The sequence below is a fragment of the Felis catus genome, chromosome B3, assembly GCF_018350175.1.
Source record: "Felis catus isolate Fca126 chromosome B3, F.catus_Fca126_mat1.0, whole genome shotgun sequence".
Taxonomy (NCBI): domain Eukaryota; kingdom Metazoa; phylum Chordata; class Mammalia; order Carnivora; family Felidae; genus Felis; species Felis catus.
Genome location: NC_058373.1, coordinates 664,409 through 681,252, shown reverse-complemented (window position 1 = coordinate 681,252; position 16,844 = coordinate 664,409). Strand labels below are relative to the sequence as shown.

The 16,844-nt window shown below is 58.6% G+C and overlaps 1 protein-coding gene and 2 long non-coding RNA genes across 7 annotated transcripts in view; all 3 read left to right on the top strand.

Moving 5' to 3' along the window:
- On the top strand, nt 1-7,499 carry LOC109500450. Its single transcript, XR_002157977.3, has 3 exons — nt 1-205; nt 792-934; nt 6,705-7,499. It is a non-coding gene; the product is annotated as an uncharacterized LOC109500450 (long non-coding RNA).
- A 3,027-nt stretch (nt 7,500-10,526) lies between these two features.
- ADAMTS7 (ADAM metallopeptidase with thrombospondin type 1 motif 7) overlaps nt 10,527-16,844 on the top strand; it is a 52,024-nt gene continuing 45,706 nt past the window's right edge. For 2 of the 5 annotated variants that reach the window (XM_045058700.1, XR_006598710.1), the window contains exon 1: nt 10,527-10,759. In XM_045058700.1, the coding sequence (XP_044914635.1) occupies nt 10,669-10,759 (91 nt within the window). In that variant the 5' untranslated portion in view covers nt 10,527-10,668. The remainder of the gene's footprint in view (nt 10,760-16,844) is intronic. The other 3 variants (XM_023254780.2, XR_006598709.1, XM_045058699.1) reach the window with 2 other exon arrangements.
- On the top strand, nt 13,458-16,741 carry LOC123385776. The gene is made up of 2 exons (XR_006598711.1): nt 13,458-15,259; nt 16,147-16,741. It is a non-coding gene; the product is annotated as an uncharacterized LOC123385776 (long non-coding RNA).

Here is a 16,844-nt window from a genome sequence, read left to right as displayed (position 1 = left end):
GGCGCGGGAACTGACACGTGCGTGCCCCTGCGTCCCTCCGCCTTCAGCCCAGCGCGCTCGAACACCCCTCTCCAGATAAAGGTGCTAACTCCGCACGGCAGCTCTGGGCACCCCCGGTCCCCAACCCCATTTTGGTCTGTTCAAGCGCCCGGGACCTCGTCCCCAAGGCCAGCAGGCCTGACGCACCTCGGCTGGACACTGAGAGGTGACTAAGCCAGGGGCAGCCAGGGTAGGAGAACCGACGGTTGACTAGCGGGCGGCGCCCTGCTGAGCTTGCTCGGAGCAGGGGCCCAAAGCCGGGGAAAGCAGGCAAGGCTTCTCAGAGGAGGTGGCTGTGAGCTGATCACAATACTCCCTTGGCTTAGCGCACTCCAGTGGCTTCCTCTTGCAATTAGGGTAAAATCTAGATTTCCTGCTTTGACTTACAAGGCCTCACGACAGAGACCCTCAACCAGGGCTTAAATAAAAATCGATAAACGAATTCCACACCCCGGAAGTCTGGGGTAGAATCCGAGGCCTGGTATTTTTAAAGATGCCCCAAGCAATTCCAATGTATGCCAGCGTCGACAATCTCTGTTCGGCCTGCCCACTTCCTAGGCCTTGTCTCCTGCCGCTCTGAAGCTGGCTCGCTTCACTCCAGTCACACTAGCCTGACCTTCCTCGAACACATCCATCTCCGCCCTTCTTTGGGTTTTCCCGCGGCCCCTTCTCAGCACTCAGGCCTCAGCTCGAGAGCCACCTGCTCCGACGGAAAAGCCTTCCCTCAACCACCCCCTTCTTTATGTCCCAAGGTATGCAGTGCGCGCCTTCAGCGCCCGGAGCACCTGGCTGAGCACTAGCGGGGCAGCAGCGCACCCGGAGCGGAGCTGACAGGGAACCAGACGACGAGCTCATACGAGGGAGTGGGCGACAAACAAAACAGCCACATAAGGCAGTGAGTGACCAGGCGGGAGGCCCCAGGAAGCTGGGATGGGCTGAAGAATGGGAGGGCCCCCAGGGGAGAAGCCCGTAGTCCCCTTTGTGTCGCTGACCAGCTGTGTGTCCTGGGATTAACCGATTAACCTTGACCCTCTGGAAAGGAGGATAACTCCTTGCCAGGGTTATGGGAGAATTAGCAGAGCCACTGGGGTAAACGCCTTACATTTGGCTGCTATGGGGCCTTGCTCCCCACCTCCATGCGCTTCCCTCCTCCCTCCCCCCTCCCCTCCTCCCCCCTCCCCTCCTCCCCCCTCCCCTCCTCCCCCCTCTCCCTTCTCCCCCCTCCTCCCTTCTACCTACTCTCCTTCCCTTCCCCCTCCTCCCTCCCCTTCTCCCTCCTCCTCCTCCTCTTTTCCCCTCCTCCTCCCCCTCCTCCTCCTCCTCCTTTCCATTGTTCACAGGCTCTTCTCTGTGGTGGGCAGTCCCCCACTGGCCCTAGTCTGGAGCTCCCACCCTCAAGAGCTCTTTCCTTCCTCCCTGCCTTCACCAGGAGCCCCTGCAAGGCTGCCACCAGGAGCCGGCAGGTGGTTTTCCTCATGTCTCCTGTCCCCCGTCAGTCCCCACAGCCAGACCTGCTTCCAGGGCTCTGCCTCCCTTGCCTAGGAGAAGGAGAGTAAGCAACAAATGGGATTCTCTGCCCAGTGGTCAGAAAAGGGAAAATTAACCCAATTACCCAGCTCTAGTCTGGGCCAGTGCCTGGGGGAACTAGTAATCTGATAGAAAGTTTGCAGAATCAGACCATGCTTTCACAGGGTTTCCTTCCAGGGGACCCCGGGGGCCTCGGGTCTTCTTCCTCTCGTGGGAGGTGTCGCTGCACGTTGGGGGACCTGGGTTCTCGTCTCTCCCCTGGCCACTAACTTGCTGTGTGACTTGGGGCAAGTGACTAGTCCTCTCCGGTCCCTGTTCTCTCCCCTGTAAAATGGGGAGGCCCCTCGTAGTCTCAGACTCAGAGACAGGCTGGATCCCTTCTCCCCTCTGCGTTCGGAAGGCGAGTCAGATCACAGCAAGCCCCCGGCCGAAACCCTCCGTGACCTCCCGTCCCATTCAGAACTGACTCCTCACGCCTCACCTGGCCACGAGGCCTGGTCTGACCTGGTGCCTGCTCTCCTCTCCTGATCTCGCCCTCTAACCCCGCCCGCTGCGTGCTGAGACTCAGCTATACCAGCCTCTGCTTGGTTCCAGAGCACCAAACCTGTTCTTGCACTTGCCAGGCCCTCTGCTTGGGGTGCTGTACCCAGTTGGTGCCAAGACTGGCTCTTTCTTATCCCGCAGGTCTCAGGTCACATGTTGCCTCCTCTGAGAAGTCCTCCCTGACCACTCACACTGCCTTTATCCCCAAGCCCCACCCCACCTGAGGTTGCTCCCTCATCACCCTGGGATAAATAGATATATTTTGGGAGAGGGCACAAGCAGGAAAAAGGGGCACACAGAGAGAGAGAGAGAGAGAGAGAGAGAGAGAGAGAGAGAGAGTCTTAAGCAGGATCCATGCTCAGTGGGGAGCCTGGTGTGGGGCTCCATCCCGTGACCCTGGCATCATGACCTGAGCTGAAATCAAGAGTCAGGCACTCAACTGACTGAGTCACCCGGGCGCCCCCCGCCCCAAACCAACCTTCTAAATGAAACGCAACGTCCACACACATGCCCACGTGTCACAAGTATACAGACGATGGGTTTCCACAGGCCAAACACACCCATGCAACCAGCACCCGCATCAAGAAGCAGAGCAGGACACAGGGGGTCAGCAAAGGACCGCGGCATGAAAGCCAGAGGAAGCAGTTGCAGGGGGAGAGGGGTGCAGGCTGGGCGTACATTTCGTGTTCTTTCCTTTAAAATTTTTTTTTAACGTTTATTTATTTTTGAGAGAGGGAAAGAGACGGAGCATGAGTGGGGGAGGGGAAGAGAGAGCGAGGGAGACACAGAATTTGAAGCAGCTCCAGGCTCTGAGCTGTCAGCACCAAGCCCGTCTCGGGGCTCAGACCATAAGCCATGAGACTCATGACCTGAGCCGAAGTCAGAGGCTTAACTGACTGAGCCACTCAGGCGCCCCAAATTTCTTTTCTAAACACAGTCCCTTGAGGGGCGCCTGGGTGGCTCAGTCGGCTGAGCTTCCAATTTCGGCTCAGGTCACAATCTCACGGTTCGTGGGTTGGAGCCCCACGTCGGGCTCTGGGCTGACAGCTCGGAGCCTGGAGCCTGCTTCGGACTCTGTGTCTCCCTCTCTGCCCTTCCTCTGCTCGTGGCTTGTGTTCTGTCTGTCTGTCTCTCTCTCTCTCAAAAATGAAGAAACATTGAAAAAATTAAAAAAGTCTCTTGATTATTGTTACTGTAATGAAAAAATAGCGCTTCCATAGATCGTTTTCCACAAGTGAGGTGACCATTGGGATCATTCCCCGCAGAGCGGTTTCAGGTGGCCGGTCACGGGGCGTGGGGCCTTCTGGGTTCTTGCCCGGCAGCCCCTCTGGGTCCTCCTTGTCCTCCCAGGGCCCCTGTTCTGCTCTGCGGTGCTAGGAAGCTCTCGGTGACAAGGTCCCCAAAGGCCCTGGGGAGCCCGCAGGAAGTGCGGCTGGGAAGCAGGGGGCAGTAGGCCAAGGCCACGAACAGGCCTAGCTCAGGGACGCCTTCCAAACGCATCCCCTCCTCCCACAGGGCGTGCGTGTGCGTGCGCGGTGTGAGCGTGCGGTGTGCGTGCGCAGGCGGTGTGCGTGCACTGGGGGCGGTGGGGTTTCCAGATTCTGTGTCTGTAGCACCACTTGCCTCTTCACTCCGTGACCGTGAATTACTTGGCTCTATGTGCAAATTCATCAGCAAAACCCCAAAACCTCTGCCAACGTGGCGGGTGAGACGTGCGCCGCGTGCCAGGGTCTGCGTTCCTGTACTTTCGGGGAGGGCGAGCATTTCTCCGGTGTTGACGCGCCGCGCGGATTTTGTCTACACTCTGGGCTCTGTGGCCGGGAACGCGCGATGTGGGAGCCTGGCCCCGGGGCGCAGACACGGCCGCTTTCAAATCTGCTCCTCGGTTACCGTATGGCCCCGTGCCTGTGACTGAAGCTCCGTTTTTCTGGCCCGTGAATTGGAGAGTAACGCTCACCTCGTAGGGCTGCTCAAGGGTTAACTAGAACGTTCCTAGGAGCCTCTGTTAGTTCCGGAATAAGAGCAGCAGCTGTGAGCAGGGCGGAGGGCCTGGGGGAGGTGCAGGGCCCATCAGGGTAGCTGGGGACTTGCTGTCTCCGCCGCCCAGAACCTGCTGTACGCCCCTCCGATTCTGGGCAGCTCTCCGTGGTCTCTCCAGAACATTCGCCCACTTTTCAGAGGCAACAGCTCCCCCTTTGCACTCGGGTTTGGGTTTATCTCTTTGATTGTGTTTCCTCCCGTAACAACAACGGGGACGGAGAGTGGGGACCTGAGCACTAGGTCAGAAACCACCTCCTCGGAACTCTGAAGGCGGCCTCCTTCCTTCTGGAGCCGCCGGGCAGGATTCCGGTGCCATTTGGACCGCAGTCTTTGTGACCATTGCCCCTTCTCTGGAAACTCCGGAAATGACTTTCTTTAGTACCCAGGGGTTGGCACATGGGACGCAGCGAGGTTGTGCTCTGGTGCAGCTTTTTGTGTTTTCTCCACCGCGCCGGATGCCAGTAAACTTTTCCGATCTGGAAGCTTAGGTGCTTCTGTTCGGAGGAGGGTCCTTGTGTCATTTACTTACTGGTCTTCTCTGGTTTCTCTGATCTTTCCCGGTCTCCCGTTTTGTGGATGTTGGATTTATGGAGTTCGATCATCTGGGGAACTTTTGCTTTTCACGTAGGCACATCTATTCACTTTTTCTCCCCTACAGATTTTGCTGTTGATTTCATCTTTAAAGTATTGTTCCCAACCCCCCGATTATATAACCAGCTCCATTTTTAATGTTGGCGAGAGCAATTTCAGAATGAGGTTCGTGCTGTTTTTATTCATCTAGGCCCCACTGCAGGCAGCACGTGTGACTGTTTGTCGGGTAAATGAAGGAGAGAAATGATTTTATTGATTTAAAAAAAGCAAAGGAAAAACGACCCATATAATCTATCTTATACAGGGTTTTATTACCAGCAAAGATTCTGGTTTCTTTCTTTCTTTCTTTTTTATTTTTTTAGATTTTATTTTAAAGTAATCTTGACACCCACCGTGGGGCTTGAACTGACAACCCCGAAGTCAAGAGACTGAGCCAGCCAGGTGCCCCAAGATGCTGGTTTTTTTTTTTTTAACGTTTATTTATTTTTGAGACAGAGAGAGACAGAGCACGAACGGGAGGGGCAGAGAGAGAGGGAGACACAGAATCTGAAACAGGCTCCAGGCTCTGAGCTGTCAGCACAGAGCCCGACGCGGGGCTCGAACTCATGGACCGTGAGATCATGACCTGAGCCGAAGTCGGATGCTTAACCGACCAAGCCACCCAGGTGCCCCAAGATGCTGGTTTTTAAATGTTGAAACAAATATTTCCTTTACAAACGTTAATAAAATACATGAAAAAATGTTAAAGGATAAATGAGCTCCCGGGCCCTTGGTATAAGGCAACAGAAGAGCATTAAAAGTTTTCCAGTTATTTCCAGACACAGGGATACAGAGTGGCCATTGCTGAAGGGAGGCCACGGCAGAGAAGGCAAAGGCAATTCACCGAGAAGAAATCACGGAGGTGACGAGGCGGTGAGGGCCCCGAGCGAGGCCGGCTGTGGGCTCAGGCTGGGTGCGCAGCTCACTTCCAGAGCTGCTTAGACTTGCAGGCAGTGGCCCCTCCTGGGGTCCTGGGGGGCGCCAGCCCCTGACACCTGGCCCTGGCTCTCTGGGGGCTCCCGGGCTTGGGGCCAAGGCGAGAGCTGACCACAGGTGACAGCACAGCGGCTGTCACCGGGGTCCCTCCGGAGTCGGCACCGCTCTGGGCACCGGCCCTTGGGAGGCGCTGGTAAATGGAAGCCCGGGCGCAGGGAGGAGGCCCGTTTCCCGTGCAGTGAGTGTGTGACAGAGACGGCTCCTGAAGCAGGAGCCGCAGCACAGACCCTTTGAGGACAAGCCTGAACTGGCCATCTGGGGACTGGGGTGCGCCGCGGTCAGGGACCCGGGTGCCGCAGGCAGGCCTGTCCGGCCCCTGATGCCTCCACATCTGGGACCTTCGGCAGATGGCAGCCCATGCACGCGGCGGCTTCTCTGCCTGTATGACGACGGTGGTGACCCTGCTTCACTTGGGGAGGACGATGACGCGAGCCATGGCAGGGGAGGCATAGCGGGATTCATTGCTCCTTCCGTGTCACACCTGGCCTCTGTCCAGCTGACGATGGCTCAGGGCTCCACGGGTGGACCGCCCTCCAGGGCCCCCGGGGTTCGCAGGTGAAGGCCACCATGCTTCAGAGATGGGGCTACGCTGAGGACACCCGGGTCTCCAGGGCTTCCAGAACAACGGCCAGTCAGGCCTGTGGGCTCAGCTTCCCCTCCCAGTCAGCCGTCTCAGGCATTCCCAAGGCCAGCTCTTGGCCCAGTTCCTGACCCTCTGAGGGGGCTTTTGGGGGGCATTCTTGTTTAACAATCTGCCCCCTACGCTAGAATTTAAAATTATTTTTGTAACTCTCGCAGTTTGCTCGGGGGGTGTGGTGGGGGGAAGGAACTCACCGTAAATAGTGTCTTTAGTTTGGCAACACCTATCTGTCAAAGTGCCAAATGCACACGCCGTCAACAGCAACCCCGGTGCCGGACTTTTCTTACAGACATCGTCGCCCTAATGCACAGAGGACAGTCTCAGCAAAACACTGGTGCTCACAATACATCAACGGGTAAAGCAAGGTTTCCGGCCCCGGTGGAATTCGTTCCGGTTTGCATCCCATGTGCTGGGAGCCCATTCAAGGCTGGGGCAGATTCACAAGCCGGGCCATGGAACCATCTCTAAGCTGCACTCTTAAGTAAAAAAAGCCAGGAGCGGACAGAGCGAGACGTGTGCTGCCCTGCGTGTGAAACGTCGCTGTGTTGTCTGCGGACACATTTCCTGAAAGGATTCGTGAGAAACTCAGTCAGACTCGGCCCCTGGGAAGGAGCACTGAGGGACCAGGGACCAACTTTGGGAGGAAGAGTTACTTTTCACTGTTCGTGAACTTTGAATGTTTACCCTGCGCCCGCCTTACCAAACAACGCAAAGTGAAACAAGTCACTGAAACATCAGGCCTCTTACTTTGCCGCGTGCCTTCAAACTAGGTAATCCACCAGGGCAGTTTTTCAGCCTGGGCACGAGTGACATTCGGGGCTGGACAATCATTTGTGTTGGGGACCGTCCTGTGCCTTGTAGGACGGTTAGCGGCGTCCCTACCCTCTACCCACCTTGGTAGCACTTCCCCCCCTTGGCTGTGACCACCAAAAATGTCTCCAGACATAGCAAAATTCCATGGAGGTGAAGTCACCCCTGGCTGAGAAGGATTGCTCTAGGAAACACGTGAAATAGGGCAGCCGTTTCCATTAAGCGATAAGAAAGTTGAAACCCAGAGTTTTTATTAAATTTTTAAAAATTGTGAGCCTCATTTTATTGTTACCTATTCGTTTATAATCTTAAATGGACAATACTGTACTTGCTACCCTTTAAACAACCTATCGATAGGGGTGGGGGCGCCTGGGTGGCTCAGTCGGTTGAGTGCCTGTCTCTGGATTTCAGCTCAGGTCATGATCCCAGGGTTGTGAGTTCAAGCCCCGCATCAGGCTCTGTGCTGACAGTGCAGAGCCTGCTTGGGATTCTCTCTCTCTCTCTCTCTCTCTCTCTCTCCCCCCCCCTCCCCCTCCCTCCTCCTCCCCCTCTCCCTCTGTGCCCCTCCCTCATTGTACTCTCTCTCAAAATAAATAAATACAACTTAAAAATAATCTATCAATATACAAATGGATATATAGAAGCAGAATACATCTAGTTTTTCATTTAGTTTGATCAGTTTCTGGTAACGTTTCAGCTAAGGCAAATCTCACTGGAGATGTCTGGGCTGCTTCGCACAGTGATCATTTAATCTCTGGGCGCCTGGGCGGCTCAGTCGGCTGAGCGTCTGACTTCGGCTCAGGTCATGACCTCGCTGTCCATGAGTTCCACCCCTGTGTCGGGCTCTGTGCCGACAGCTCAGAGCCTGGAGTCTGCTTCGGATTCTGTGTCTCCCTCTACTCTGCCCCTCCCCCCCCTCTCAAAAAATAAATAAAACATTAACATTTTTTTTAAATGATCTCCGTCAAGATTTAGGAGGAGAATTCTTTAACTGCACAATTACAATCACAATGACATCAGACATACTGCAAAACGAAATCCCTTGCTTTGTTCAAAATGGACTTGTGTGCAGCGTGCTGTCTTCCACAATGTACTCCTGGCCCCCCAGAATGTGCAGGGTTCTTTGGCTGGGTTATTACTAATGTCATGAGGGCGGGACTAAGCCTCGTCATTGTGTGTGTATCTTGTGTGTGTGTGTCCAGCATGTTTGTGAGGAGGGGCACGGAGACGGTGCCCAACAGGGTGCGCGCCGAACGAAGGCAGGCAGTGGCCTGGAACCGAAGCAGGTGCGGACTGCTGTCAGCCCGAGGCTCCAAGACGCACGCGCCCGGGCTGCCTTTCGGGAGGCCTCTAACCGGTCTTGGTCTCAGTGGCTGGCCATAGGAGCAGGGACGGCAGGCGGTGGTGCCCGCCAGGGGGTGCTGTGCGTTCCCCTCGCCAGATCCTCTTGGTCTCTCGGGTTTACTGTGCTGGGGGCCGGGTCGCCAAGGCGAGTAAGACCCGACTTGACCGCTCGCAGGGGGCGGGGTTGATGGACCCCGGGAGCAGACCTCGGTCATTCCGTGTGTCGGTGCCATGACTGGCGGGTGAGGGTGGAGGGGGGCAGTAGGGTGGGGGCGCCTCTGGAAAGCTCAGGGCAGGGCAGAAGACCGCCCTTGCGCCAGAATGGAGGCTGCAGGAGGGGTGAGCCTGGGGCACCAGCAGGGGAGAAGTCTAGATGCCCCTGGAGAAGTGGGACGGGGAAGGGGAGCAGAGGGGCACCCAGGCCGTGGAGGAGTAGTGTCAGTGCCTTTCAAGGAGGGAGAGCAGAATGCTTTAGATGGAGGGTCACCAGCTGTAGGGACCTAGCTAAGAGGGGGCACCCAGAGCAAGGTCCTTCGGGAAGCAGGAGGGGAGGGCACAAAAATGGCAGAAGCATTTGTCTCCCACTGCTGGAGTGACCTGCCGTCCCACTGTGTGCAGAGTGCCGGGACTTCCTGCCGCCCCACTGTGTGCAGAAGGCAGGGACTTCATGCAGAGGGAGGGGACTTTGCGGGTGCTTGGTGTTCAGGTGAGGTGTGTGGCAGGGTGTGATAGTGGGGGGGGGGAATGGGGGGGGCACAGGGGTCAAACAGTGCATGTGGCTAGGAAGGGAGGCAGGTGAAGTCCGGAGGGGCTTGTAGGTGGGGAGAGGAAGGTGACAAGGGACCACAGGAAGAAAACACATAGTGTGATGTGGGTTTGGGGAGGGTGGGGAAAGTCGCAGGATCCCGTCTGAAGGTCAGTCATCTGATCCTCATGTTTCAGAGGTGGGGCAGGCGGGGCTGAGACAGCCTAGGTTGTGGCCCTGGGAGCTGGTGGCACAGGTGGAATGAAATCGCTGGAAATGAGGACGTCAAGGCCACGTGCTACCGGGGTCCCCTGGAGGACAGCAGGGCTAAGGGTGCAGGAGTCAGGAGGGAGCTTCCAGGAATGAGGGACGGAGCGCGGGAGATGGGCAGTGAGGAGGCATGTGGGCCTCGGAGGGGAGGGGTCTTCGCCAGGGCTGGGCAGGGCAGGGCAGCTGACCACGACCTGTCGCCCCCAGGAACAGGAGGAGATCCCTGAGCAGGACCAGGTTTAGCGAAGGCAGGAGTGTTCCTGGGAGCGGGCTCCTGCCCGCACACGAGGAAGGGGCGCGGCCACCGAGGGCAGACGGCTGGGCCCTCGCCCGCGGCCGGCCGGCCTCCAGGCTCGGGGTGGGGGGCACTGCTGCGCCCCGCGCTAACCTAACGGACGTGCAGCAGAGGGCCTGGAGACTAGGGCTGCGGGACCAGCCCCGCCTGGGAGCCGCCGCTCTCTGGCCGGGCCTCTCTCCTGAGCCTGCTTTGGAGCAGCGTCCACCTTGGGGTCCCCGGAAGGCCTCTGTACCCCTTTTCGTAGAGGGGGCCGCCCTGCCGGGCGCAGGGAGCGCAGTTCAGGGAAGACACATTCCGGAAATTCCAGTTTCTGGGGGGCTTGGAGGGTCGCGGCCAAGAGGCCCGGCTGAGCTCCGCCGCCAGAGGGCGCATGCGACCCGGCGGGGCGGTCGGGGCCGTCGGGGGGCGCCGCGCGCGTCCGGCCCCGGGCCCGCCCCCAAACAGCGGCCGGCGGGGGCGGGGCCATGCCGGGAGGGGCGGGGCCGAGGGCGGGGCGAGGCGGCCGGCCGCGCGGCCCCCTCCCGCGCTCCCTCCCTCGCTCCGCTCCGCTCTTTCTTTCTTTCTTTCTTTCTTTCCTTCTAGCCGTCGGGCTCTGGGTCCCTGGAGCCTCCTGCGCCGCCGAGGGGGCGGGCCCTGCAGCCTTTGTTGCCGCAGTCCGGGTCTCGACGCGGGAGCGGCGCGCGGGCCCGGCATGTCCTGAGCCGGACCGGGACCGGGCAGCGAGCGGACGGGACGGACGAGAGCGCGCGCGCGGGGCCCCCCCCCTCGGTGCCGCCCGCCCCGGCCATGCCCGGCCGCCCCAGCCCCGCGCCGCGGCTGCGCCCCCTGCTCCTGCTGCTCTGCGCCGTGGCGCCCGGCGACCCCGGACCCGCACCAGGTGGGTGGCCGCCCCTCCCCGCCGGCCAGCCCCGCGTCCCCTCTCCTCGCGGCCCGGGTGTTCGGCACCGGGGGGGTGGGAGGTCGGGGGGCCAAGCCGCGCCGCTGGGCGCCCTCTACGGCCGCGCAGCCGGCGGCCCCCCGCCCGTGCCTGGAGGAAGCCCCTCTGCCCTCGGGCGCACGGCGCGGGCCCCCCCCACCCCCGTCTGGTCCGCGCGCGGAGGGCCCGGCGTGGAGCCTCGTCGGCGCCTGGTCCGCGGAGCACCCCACCGACACGCAGCGGGCCGGGGCGCGGGGTCGGTGGCGAGGGGTCCCAGCTCGCGCGCCCCCAGCACTTCCTGCCTCCCCTCCCCCGAGTGTGCAGGCGCCCGGGCGCAGCGGAGGGGAGCTTCTCTCCCGGCCCTGGGCTCGGCTCTCCCTGCCCCGCCCGGCTTGCCTCCGACGAGCCTCTGGCCAGAGTCCAGGTCCTTGCTCGGCCGCGGAGCTCCAGGCGTCCGAGGCAGCCGGCCTGGAAGTTTCGGAGCCGAGGGTCTAGGGGACCCCTGGCCGTGTGCCCAGGGAGCGCTGATGGGGGCCGGTCGGATAGGCGGGAGAGAGCCATGCGGGCCAAGCGGTCGGGAGGGCTTTGTAGGGGAGGAGAGGCCAGAGCCCGGAGGGACTGGGGATGGATGAACTTCGGGGGGGGGGGGGGGCGTCCCCGCGGCGGGGCGTGGGCTGCATGGGGCCTGCGTGCTGGGGATGCTGCAGCCTTGGAAAAGCGTCCGGGGCCGGAGTGTAGGAGGAGGCATTTCAATCAGATCTTAGAAGTTTTGGGGAGCCGTTGAGGGGAGTAGCTCATGAAAGCAGGGTTTCAGGGAGGTTCCCTCTAGCAGTGCGTGTGGAGTGTAGAGGGAGCAAATATTTAATGAGGTTCTTAATTCTCATCATTTCTACAAGAGTGCTGCTACAAGGCAGATGACAATGCGGGACAGGCTCAGAGAGGAGGGTGGCCTGCCAGTCTGGCCCTTTAGCTACTGCGTGAGTCCTTTACCCCCCTGCTCAGAGCGGGGACCCATGGGGACTGACCAGGTGATGGGGATGAGGCAACACGGACCCCCTTGGCCCAGGGAACTTGGGTTCAGGACCCTGGCAGCTGTGAGAGGAGTGGGGAGTCAGAACGTTCTCCACTTGCACTGGAAGCCAGACCCATGGATGAACTTGGCCAGCCTCCTGCCCCTCCCGGGCTGTAGTTAAGTGGGGACAGTGGTGTCTGCCTCCCCCGGTTCTTGGCAGGACTGAGATGCTGAATGTCAGTTGCTTAGCACAGGGCAGAGTGACTGACTACCGTGTGGTGGCCATTTTCGCTAATGCCACAGAGACCCAGGAAGACCGGGGAGACCTTGGTGGGTCCTGTGCTTTGGACCTGCCGTTTGGCAGTGGACGCAGGGCAGGTAGCTTCTCCCACCCAATGTGCCCTCCACCCCTGGGTGGAATGTCTATTGTGGTGTCCCCACGGGTACATGACGGGGGCCTCCCCGTTCTGCCCCCACTCGGGGTGCCTGAGCCCTGGGCTGCCGAGCTGAGCCGTCTCACTGTCGTTGGAGCTGCCCAGAGGTCCTAGACTCTCCCCGCTGCACACGACCTTCTTTGAGACCAGAGGGCATATCCTGGACACACTTCTAGGAAGCTGTACCCTGATTGTTTGTCCTGTGACAAATCAAGGGATTTGGTGGGACTGGGGCCTGGTAATGTCCCCACCAGCACGCTGAATTGCACACGTGGGCTGTGTGTGCGTGTACGTGCGTGCGTGCCGGGCACACGCAGGCCGACCTGAGGAGGACGGCATCTGTCTCCCCCACATCCACACGCACACCACACACCTTGGTTATTTGTTATCTTTGGTATGAGCTTCGGGTCAGGTCGTTTGAAGGGCTGGACCGTCACTCTGGTTCCTGAGAGAGAGGTGACGGTAAACACCACGTTGGCATTTCTCTGGTAGAAGCTGCAAAGTGACAGTTCTGTCACCTAGGGATGGTATTCAAAGTATGTAACACCCTGAACAGAGCTCCTGACCTGGCAGGAGGGACTTGGCCGTGAACCACTGGCCGTCCGTCTTCGTGCACAGTGCCCACACCCATCCCCTTGCCCAGTGCCCGTGCACCCGCATGCCTTCTAAGACTGGACCCCGCAATTTCCCCTTGCCGGCACTGGGTGCTGCTTGCTTCAGCCACCAGGTCTCTGCCAGTGGTCGGCTTTAGGAGACCGTGGAAGAGTTATTTGTTTTATAACACACTTTGCCCCCTTTATGACATATTTTAATGGCAAAACAATAAAGTTAATTACAAAAATAATTATGCAGAACAAAAGAAGAAGATAAAAATTATGGCAAAGTGATAGCTTCCTAGAAATATTTTTCTTTTTGCTTTTTTTTTAAAGTTTATTTTGAGAGAGAGACAGAGAGAGAGAGAGAGAGTGCGAGCTTGAGAGAGAGAGAGTGTGAGCAGGGGAGGGACAGAGAGGGAGAGACTCCCGAGCAGTGACCACACTACTGGTGCCGAGAACATGGTGCTCGAACTCAAGAACCACATGATCATGATCTGAGCTGAAACCAAGAGTCCAATGCTCAGTCCACTGAGCCACCCAGGAGCCCCTATTTTTCTTTTTTGATTAAAAAGTATTTTCTTGGGGTGCCTGGGTGGCCCAGTCGGTTGAGCGTCCGACTTCGGCTCAGGTCATGATCTCACGGTTGGTGAGTTCCAGCCCCGCGTCGGGCTCTGTGCTGACAGCTGGGAGCCTGGAGCTGCTTCGGATTCTGTGTCTCCCTCTCTCTCTGCGGAGTATGCTTCAGAGCGTCTCTTGCTAATTTTCAGTTACAACTTAGCTTTGTTTTCTGTGTGTGCCACGTCCCGTTCTCGGCACCTGCGTGTGAGCCCAGGGGACTCTCCCTCCCACAGGCAGAGAGAGCAGGTGTGACGATTATCATACCCATTTTGCAGATGGAGAAACAGACCTGATGCTGGAGTGTCTCCCTTGTGTGCTAACAGCCGCGGGTGGCGTCTGGGTCTGGCACACGCTGACCCTCGAGCCGGTTACCTGCGTGCCTCTCTGCTTGGTCCCCATCGCAGTTTCGAACTTAACAGACTGCTTCTGTATAACTCATCTTGAATTTCTGTCCTGCGGTGTTTGCCCACGGTCTAGAGCAGGGATTCTTAACGGGACCGCACATCCCAGGGCACACGGATCCTCGCTCCCCAGGGACACTTGTTTGGAGTCCTTGGGGCCATTTCTCCGCACTGCTTCAGACTCCCCCATCACATGCGAGCTCCGGACGTCTGCGGGTGTGCGGTGCGGCTGCGGTTCCGCGGGGCAGTGAGCGCGTCAGGCCGGCACCGTGCACCCGCACCTCCAGCCGGTCGTTCGTGGCCTTGGCCGTGACCGCCCGAGCCCGGGGGCCGCTTCAGACCTTGGGATGTAGCTGTCTCGTTGCCCACCTCTTTGTCCCGCGCCCCTGCCTCCGTTCCCGACCTGGGTTCTCTGCGCCGGTGAGCAGGGCCAGGCCAGCCTCAGCACGATGGCGACTGCCCCGGTCACACAGCCACCGAGCGGCCGGCTTGCGGCCTGAACCTTTCTGTGCTCCAAGCCGCGTTCTTGGCCGTGCACGATTTTTTCACTCCATCCTCCCATTGTACAAAACGCGTGCGTGGCCGAGCTTCCCGTCTTGTGTTGCCCACACCCGTGGCACCTGGTACTCTCGGGGTCCGTCACACGGCGCCCACTACCGCGACCCTCCGTGGGTCCACCTCACATGTTGCCCTCTCCAATGAGACTTTTCCTCCTCCGTCCGCCCATGAGGCGTCCCCTCCCCTGCCTGGGGCCCATCTCAGCACGGGGCCAGGGGTGAGGATGAGTGCCCTCTGCCGGGTCTCTGTTTTGAGGGGGAGGACGGCGTCCTCTGCATTCCCCTGGACTTTGGAGCACCCGCCGCTCCCTCGCAACGAGCAGTCAGTGGCGCCACCCCAAACGCCACGCACTAGGGCAAGTGAGCAAACACGGTGGGCGGGCTCTCTCTTGTTTTCCCGTTGTTGTTAGAAATTCAGTTCTTTGGTCATTGAGAGGCAGCATAACCGTGAGGCCAGAGGACCCTACCTTTACAGTTGGGGACACAGCAGCGGGCCGTGGGGCAGGCCGCTGGGGGGGGTATGGGCCCTCTCCCAGGGGGGCTCCCTGCTCGACTCCAGCCACTTCTGCCACGTGGGGATTTAGGCCTGATGGGGATAGATGGCCAGGCTTTTCCAGGAAAGCTGAAAACTGAGACTTTGTGCACTATCGCATAACTTTTAAACATAGGCAACTGATTAAATATTTCCAATATTTGTGGAAGCCAAAATGAACGACCAAGATCAATAAACCGACAGAAAACAAGTCTGCAGGCGGTGGTTGGGAAGCTCTAGTCCCAAAGGCCCTCGTTGGACGTCAGAGAAGGAGTCTCCCTCCTCAAAGTGCCGACCCCTGGCTTCCGAAGGTCAGCCTCCGAGATGAGTACGTCAGAGTCCCTGGAAGGCTCGGGAAAATGCGGAAAACGCAGAGTGAGGGGCCCAGAGCTCTGGGGCTATGGAATCGGTCTCTGGGCCGTCCCAGCCTCTGCACTCTTCAGTCTTTCCAAGCTCTCCAGGTGTGGCCACTGTTAGACCAAGTGCACTCCCGGTGCAGGGTTGTCCAACTTCCCTGACGATGGCAGTCCCCCGAGGCTCTGGGGGAAAACCCAGCTTCCTAGTCCCATTTCCTGGAGATGCTGATTCAGTGGGTCTGGGACGGGGCCTGGGAATTCGTGTCTAACAAATTCTTACCCGAGAAGTCTGGAAAATCCTCGCACGAGTGTCCTCCAGGGACTCGGGGAGGGAGGATTTGCCCGGAACCACACAGGGTCACCCGGCGCGTCCGCCTCTCGCCTGAGCACGTGCTCTTGGGCTGCAGCCTGAGGGCCGGTCGCCCGGCGGTTGTGGGCAGTGGGGCATGTCCTCCGCAGGGCACTCTGCACGTGGTCTGGCAGGACCTGGGCGAGAGGGTTTCTGCAGCCTGGCCAGGATGCGGCTCTGGGCTGGGTTCCCCGGCAGCCACAGAGGGAGCCTTGGTGGGACATCTGCAGGGTGTCTGGGCATGCCTGTGGCCCTAGGGGTCACTGTCCTGAGCAGCTGGGATTCTGGGGAGCTGGGCATACGCCCGGTTGGTCAGAGCAGGACCTAGGGCTGAGACACACTCCGGTGGGCCACTTTCCTGACTGTTCCTCTGAGCCTGGAAACTGCAGAGAGCCAAAAGAGGACAAGAGCCTCAGCCCCAGGGTCCCTGCCCCCCACCCGCCATGGTGCCACTCTGCTGTGTCCGTGTGTCCACACGAGATTTCTTTTGCAGATTAGGTCTGGTAGTTAAAGAAGTTTGAACAACTTGATGTAGCACAACTCCTTCATGTCAGTGATGAGGAAAGAGGCCCAGGAGGGGACAGACCGCCGAGAAGGTAGAAGAGTGTTCCTGAAGAGACAAGCCATCTGGGAGACCTGGAGCCCAGTCCCGGCTCGATGACTCTGGCCGTGTGGCTTCAGGCCGGTTGTGCGCTTCTCTGAACCTCCCTTTGCTTTCTTCAGAAGCAGCCTGGAGACTTTACTGCAGGCGCCCTCCTGGAATCTGCGGCCCCAGGGACATGGGCAAAATGGAAAGGATCTGCGAACTTGGACGGGAAGATACTATGTCTTCAAGCTTTTTACCTCTGTTTGCATTTCCTTCAATTATGCATATTAGCACCAAAGTACAATGGCATTAGCACCTGTGATTTTGTTACCGAGGCAAACAACCAAAACACTTTTCTGTCTCATTACAGTTGCAGGTATCTTGAGATAAGGTTGATACTCGTCACTTCAAAATCACCATAAAAGTTGCCCGTAGATCTTGTTTAATGCGTTCACAAAGGAGCATGTAATTCTATATCCCACCTCTAAAATTATTCTGATAACTGTGTTTCAATATGATCGGTTTCCTTGGCACTCATTTGCACCTTACGCATTTGAAAACATTATTCTGAGAAGGGGTCTGTGGCAAAAAAGGCTAGGAATCTG